The sequence below is a fragment of the Necator americanus genome, chromosome III (assembly GCF_031761385.1).
Source record: "Necator americanus strain Aroian chromosome III, whole genome shotgun sequence".
Lineage (NCBI taxonomy): Eukaryota > Metazoa > Nematoda > Chromadorea > Rhabditida > Ancylostomatidae > Necator > Necator americanus.
In genome coordinates, this window is record NC_087373.1 from 16581336 (window position 1) to 16588638 (window position 7303).

Below are 7303 nucleotides of genomic sequence, written 5' to 3' on the forward strand. Positions count from 1 at the left end.
CTATTTGTCCGAATCTTCACGGAGAAGTTCCCAAAGATCTTTCGGAGGTCTGAGGAAAACGGCTACACACGTAACGTTATCAATGCTACCACCCGCCAAAGCTGCTTGACAGATATGATCTGACAAGTCATAGTATTCTGAAAGAACGGATTATTTCTGCACCACAATAAATGCATAAATATTCATTTCATTCAAACGGACACAATCCACATGCAATTTACTGACGAGTGAATTCACCCAGAGCACGACACTTGGGACAAACACTCATAGTTTTTACAGATTTTTTCCAAGTTATGAATAATACACCTGATGAACACTTGAAACTTGCGCTCGTCTGTCTCGAGGGCCCTAGATAATCAAGAAAATAAACACTTCACAGATAATTTGTCTGATACAGTTTTTTCGCTGTTGAGTCCTATGCCACTGGGAATTACGTCCATGGGATTTTTTGAAAAACAGCAGTGAAATTTTCCTTTAGAGCACACGCACCAAAAAGGTAACCCTAGCGAAATTAGTTATTGTAATAAAGAAAATAAATAACCAAAAAACACTGAGCGACATAGAAAAATAGAGATAAAAGAAAAACAAATTTTCGACAGGTAACAAGTACATATCAAAAATTTTCGACTCATCATCGGAGAGGAACCCCCTTCTAAGGACTGTTACTGACATATTACTGATATGGAAGACGAACTGTTTGTCCAACGCTGCTGGTAAGAGCATAGGTGCGATAGGGAGAACCCGGATCTTCCGCAGGTGAAGGGGGCTTAGCCCATGGGCTGCAGCTCAAGTGAAGGGAGTCCTTTCGCCAACCGTCCAAAAGTGAAAGGGGCAATTTCGGCAACCGTTTAAAAGTGAATTAGGTTCAAAGGTGAAGGGGATCACAGCACCGGCTCCGACTATCGCACCTATGGGTAAGAGCGCAACCCAATCGAAGAAACTATTGCACGAACACGCAAAAGACTGCAGTAAAAAAACGACACAGCGAGAAAAAAGTGCGCCCAAAGAGGAAAAGATGAAAATTGTAGCAACTACAGAACGCTTTACAAACATGAACAAAAGCTCGTATTTCCCGCTGATGATGATGTTTTCTTTCTCGGCACTCAAAGTAAAATGACTTCATTTGAACACATTTGAGTAGAAGTACTGCTACTGTTTTGTCACTTTACCATAGTTTTGAATGACGATCGGAGAATGCAAGAATGTTCAATGGCGCAGTGCCTGAGCAACACGAATGGCTCCAATATAACTTCACATTCAGAGTAACACTTGATGATACATAGTGATAAGCCGAGGGCAATTTCATAACGAATGGCTTACCTCAATACTTCTCTTATTTCATTATCTAACATAACAACCAAGTATCATTGCCACATTTTTGCGGAAGCTTCTATTTATCCCATCTCTCTCCTCGCTAGATTCGTCAGTGTTGTTTACGAACTGTATCTACCCTACCGGCGAACCACGTGAAACCAATGTATTTACACTCGCAGATAAATATTCTAGATTTAACTTCAGATGAATCCATAAGCCCTACCGACCTTTCTCCACAAATCCTATCATCGCAGTTATCCTTCGATTTTTACATTTAAAAGAGGCTGTCAAAAAATGAAGGAGTAGAATAGAGAAACAATTTTTCTCCACACATTCGAAAGATCAGAGAAATTGGTAACACAAAAAACGGCCAAAAATTCGGTAACAGCTCAAAACGAAGAAATGGAATAGATTAAATTAACTGACTAAAATCGAAATGGAGAGGAAATTTTTTGGAATTCCCAATCTGTTCTTGTAAAAGTTAGAACCATGCACGACAAGGACTTTTTTCTGGAACCAGAAAGTGAGAGCGCTCAAAGTTTCATAGTTTCGTTTATACACCTCAGTGAGGGTGTTCACTGACCTCTACAGCATCTGAAAACTCCCCCAAATCTCCTTCCTTTTTGTGCTAGAATAACACAGTATTGGTGAAGTTCCTTTCTATTAGTTATATCGTTTGTTTTGCTCCTAAGGTGCCTTTAAAATCCTATTTTCTAAGAACTTAATTCCTGCCTTTCTTCGTGTAATTGTGCACGATAAGCATTCTTCGTGGTCATTATATCAAGAAAACCTTCACCCTTAGTTCAATAGTTCCTCTCGAACTCAAGAGGCCTCCTCATATTTCACAAGAGTTGGATTTTCTCTCCACTTTTTATGTAACTCTGCAAAGTTTGCCTTCTTTTAGAACTGACTTTTGATATTTTACTATGACTCCGCTTACAACAAACGTCGATCATGCACACTTACAAAGAGCAAAAGGGTAGAAATTGAATTCCTACAAACTAAGATCAAAGAAGTGCCCCAAGAACAAAACAAAGGATAAAACATAAAGAAAAAACACTGCTAAAACTGGGTTATCCTAGTGCCTGCAACGATTTCCTGATGCCCCTGTCTGCATGCATCACGTTGTTTATAACATTGGCTACGGCATTCATTGTTTCGCGATCACAGTCATGTTTTCCAAGAATGCTAGAGAGATTGCTGGTCCCGCATCAACCACTGTCTGCGTCACACCACTATAGCGTTTGCTACGCTTTCCATGATATTCTCGCAACCACGTGGAAAGATCCTAGAGGAAAGTATGCGTCACGATATTACAGCATTGGGTATGATATTCATATTCGGCCTGTTCCCTCTCCGCTGTTAGAACACTCTAAGCAACAGCGTCTGATAATGGAACGAGCAGCCCAAAGAAGCCCCAGGTCTGCCTCACCTAGCATTTCTTATAAGAGATTATATATATATATATATATATATAATGATATGATATATGATAATATATAATAATCACCAAAAGTTATGAACGTGAAAAGAAATGGACCGAAAAATAGGAAAACAATAGAGTTTGAAGCAGATTTCAAATGTAAGAGCATGTGGAGGGTGCCTAGCAAAACACAAAATATTATACGCAATTATTCTAATCCACTTTCGAAAGACATTTTCTACTAAGAAAAACTATGCTGACTCACGTTTATAACTATGCTTTTCCACAAACGACTTGATCATATCCAACACTTCCGAGTCGCTGAACAACTCCGATACCCCATCGCATGCAAGCAAGACGAGGTAATGTGAAACGTCCCGTTCGATCACTGTTGTGTCGGCCTTCGGACTGATCATTGGTCGTCCGCCAATATCACCTATGATATAAAATGAACCTTCAAGCAAGTATAAGAAAAACAGATATTTTCATTTTAGAAAATCTCAAAAACTGGAAGCCTTTATCGACAAAATAATTTCAGTAAGTTAAATGAACTAACCGAGTGCTCTGGTAAGATTTAAAACTCCATTGACCCGTAGCTCTCCTTGAACATACAATAGTTGCCCTCCATCTTCTTCCACACGTCTCGCTTCGTCCTGAGAAGTTCTCAGTAATAAAGTGTCTATTTGCTTAGATTAACTCAGCAGTTTCACTTCGCATGAACCAATCTCCACATGCATTCGAGTCAAAACGGCTTGAATTGTGGTGGAATTGCGTTGACAATTGCGCTCGAAGTTACGCAGTAAAATCATAACTCAGCTCCAACTTCGAGATGGAAGCCAGGAGTTGCGCGGGAATGGTACGCTCGCAGATGGCTGCGAGTGGTTCAAAACTTGTTTTCGACAGCAAGCGCTTGCACAAATGCACTACAACACAAATCGTTGCAATCCGGGTGTACTTTTTTCAGCTTACATCACTTACAAACCTCATTTGTGGGAACATGAGCTCTAGTGATCTTCTGAAGCTTGTTAGATTCAGAGAGAACATAAGCAGCTGAATCTCCTATCCAACCAACAACGATTTGCTTCGAGTCGACTGCTACAGCTACAGCAGTGGTTCCGCTCCGCCACCGCTCGTTCTCACACCGTGCGGATAGACGAGCATCTAAACCAACTTTTTCAACAACTTAATGAACAACTAAGGGATAAGCTGCTAATGCTGAGCCGCTATAAAACTGATTAATTCGCTCCTCTCGATCTCATTTGTTTTTGCAAAAAAAAAAAAACACATACACACTCAACCTTTTTGATGTGGCAAAACTCTCAAGTCTTAGACAAGAGTTGTTGTGATTAGAGCCTTTTACAAAGTACATCTTTTCAAACCGCAAAAGGAAGACAAGTGAAAATGAGTGGATGAAAAAGGACTCATTCACTGTTTGTGAGAAAGGTGTTTTATACGCGTAACTTCCCAAGAAACGGGAGCAAAACAAGTTCTCTAGGCTTTACGATACATTTCTATTTCAGGACGAATAAATCATTCCTTTGTAAAACACGACAGCCCCAGTTGCAAAGCAGAGAACGTGATTCATTTGCACATTCTACTCAATCCCTCGTTATGAAGAAGATTCCCTTATCCCTCGTCATGAAGAAGATTCCCTTGACCTTTGCAAAGTACAAGCAGCGCACTTCAGTGACTCAATCAACTACACTTCATAAAAATATCCAGCGGTTCTCTACAGGATGCTCGTAAACGCAATAACATCGTTTTACTACCAATAAAAGTTGCACTACTTTACAACTCAACTTGAAAATTTTAAAGAACGATTAAACGTCGAAGTTAGTACTCTTGAGGCGTAAGAGTTCAGTGCATGTGTACAAACGGACATGAAAAAAATAAATAAAATCATGTCATTTGTTCGAAATACTTTTCTGTGGTTCTCGCAAGTGTTGTGGTTCAAATAATGCAAAAAATTACAATCATGTTCCTAAAGGAGGTATAACTCCACTTCTAAAAATTGGTGAACACAACATTGTTTTTCCTGGTCAACTTAGAAGTAAGGCTAGCATCACATATGAAAAGGATAAAGGGTAAAGTCACTGGCGTATCAATCCACTGGGGATGCGCCCGCGCGCCTTACTGCAATTCGTAATCGTTGAGGTTTTGGAACGCGTGTTGGAAAATACAATGAATGACTGATGATCAAGTCAGTGTTTTTACCCTCCCAGACAAGTTTGGTAGCAATTTATCGACCACAGAAAGATGAAAAGATTGGTTGGCACCAGGGCAGTTCGAGTCATCGACCGTGTGGCTACAACGGATCTCTAACAGACTGCACCACAACCGCGCCGCATCACATATAGCTTAGATCTTTTTGAAAATGTCAAAAGCGGAAACACATACAGATGAATGATGCGTACAAAACAAAAATCCGCTAGCTTCTCTTCCGTAATACATTTAAAAACAAAGTGCACCTAATCTCTCGAAAGCTTCCTGTAGTGAACTTTCCAGCGACGATGGATGAGCATTCAATGCTCGCACGAACTCAGCTGGGAGATGCGCGCAGGAATATGCCGAGCACTCCGACCCACCATGTCCGTCAAATACAGCCATCAATCCAACATCTGACTGCAAAAAAAGAATTTCAACCTTCCACTGTAATGCATGTAGATATTACATAACATCTTTAATATTGTAACAACAACCTTGAATTATCTACTGTGAAGATGGAAAACCATAGTAAATGAATAAAAATATGAATTTACCCTAGCTGCATCAGGAAAAACAAGAGTTAAGGTCGGCATGGCTAGCATGCGATCTTCTTGCCTTGGTCGACGGCCTTTCTCAGATTCGCAGGATATAGGAAATTGATCCCACGAATCAGGCCGTGCTAAAGAACAATACTTGCTCGTAATTTTCATAATAAAAGCAAACAACTGAGGAATAAGTAGGTTCGTTAGAAAGTTGGTGTTCACCTCTCAAGGTCCTTTCGCCATTCATAATTTTCTTCGCAAAAGCATGCATACTTGTAATTATTTGTCTACACCAAGTGCCACCATCCGATTGGTGATACTCTCCTGAACCAGGTGAAGTAGAAGTCTTAGTCACTACTGCTAACGAACAAGTTTCCTACCTTCGATGTAATCTTGCCTATGTGCTGTCAGTTCATTGGCATGATCATTGACAAACGCTTCAGCAAAAGTGTAAGCGAGCCACATGGGAGCCAGTCTGAAAATGAGAGTGTAGTAAACAGCCCCGTTGGTAATTTCGCAACTCTCCTCTCGTAGTGAGAAGTATATTAAAATGAACTTCTTATTCAAACACAAAAATGGGAATTTTGTCGCTCAAAAACATACCTGTTCAGCATACTTTCTACAACGATATTGAACGCATCGAAATAAGCATCGTGTTTGATGACACGAAGAAACGGGGCACGATACCGAAGAATGGCCCCATCAGCAACTACAAAAAATTGCGATCATAGGCAGTTGTGACTCTAACAATTTCAGAACCCGAATATGAGTTTTAATTACGCTTGACCAAAAAATTATCATCTGTTCTTATATCTCTGTTCCTTTCACGCGCATTAAGATGATATCATAGTTAATAATACGCAACTAAAAAGCTGGTGAAATGAAGTGCATCAATGTGGGAATCATCTACCTTGTAAGAAGAAACATCGGTGACTGTATGTAATAACTGAAACGTGATTTCAGCTACAGGTTTTAAAACAAAATGAGCCATGTACAACCATTGCGAGCTGGCCAGTGTTATGCAAAAGAAGAAAAAAAGTTTGACTGGAATCGACAGCGAGAACGTTACCACGCTTATTTGCGAACACTATATAAGTTCCTTACTGTTCCAGCACATCCTACTTCATCTAAAATGATACAATACTTTCTGAAGTAACTTCTCCAACAAAAAAAGTTTTTTAAGCGAAAGCATGGCCTTATGTGGAGGATGAAGACTGGATAATGAGAATAATTTGAAAGTAAAAGAAGAAGAAAACAACTTTTGAAGAGTCCTATCTTTTGAAGAGCATAAGACGTTAAGTTGATATTAAGATCGAAAGCGAGTGAATTAACAATTACCACAAAAAAAGGGAAAATACAAGTGATTATCTGTATCTATACATCTTATATACTAGTGGAAGCCAAAAACAGCTTAAATGCGGAGTGGATAATTGTGTCAACATTGCTTAGTTGATATCGTACTTTTTGTCGTTTGTTTGTTCGTCGCTTTTCTTTTGCAAATACGGCAATTTCAGAAGTAAGACAGTTGTAGATACCACCCATACTTATTACTATACAGGTTCCACATTGTAACTTTTTTCTGAACAAAAGAAAGGAAAATAAGAAATACCAACAAATACTGGTGAGCCTAAAAGAGGTAGAAATGCTACTACGAAAAAACTACTTTTCCTGTACCTGCTTCGTCGTCTCCCGCGAAACCCTCAGACAAATGCTGGACAACTGTTTTGCCTGTTTCATCTTTCCAAATCTCAACATCAATTAGCGTATTATCTCCAGCGTCTACTCCATTCACGTCTCTAGACGCCATAACTAAAGATAA

At 39.6% G+C, this 7303-nt stretch overlaps 1 protein-coding gene across 1 annotated transcript; it reads right to left on the reverse strand.

Moving 5' to 3' along the window:
• On the reverse strand, positions 1 to 7291 carry RB195_009800 (uncharacterized protein; the record flags this gene model as incomplete). Its single annotated transcript, XM_064190510.1, has 10 exons — positions 1 to 137; positions 3003 to 3173; positions 3294 to 3390; positions 3720 to 3898; positions 5206 to 5359; positions 5497 to 5621; positions 5707 to 5808; positions 5865 to 5959; positions 6088 to 6193; positions 7159 to 7291. The coding sequence occupies 10 exons, from the start codon at positions 7289 to 7291 to the stop codon at positions 1 to 3; spliced, it is 1299 nt and encodes a 432-aa protein (XP_064048093.1).
• Between the last annotated feature and the right edge of the window lie 12 nt (positions 7292 to 7303).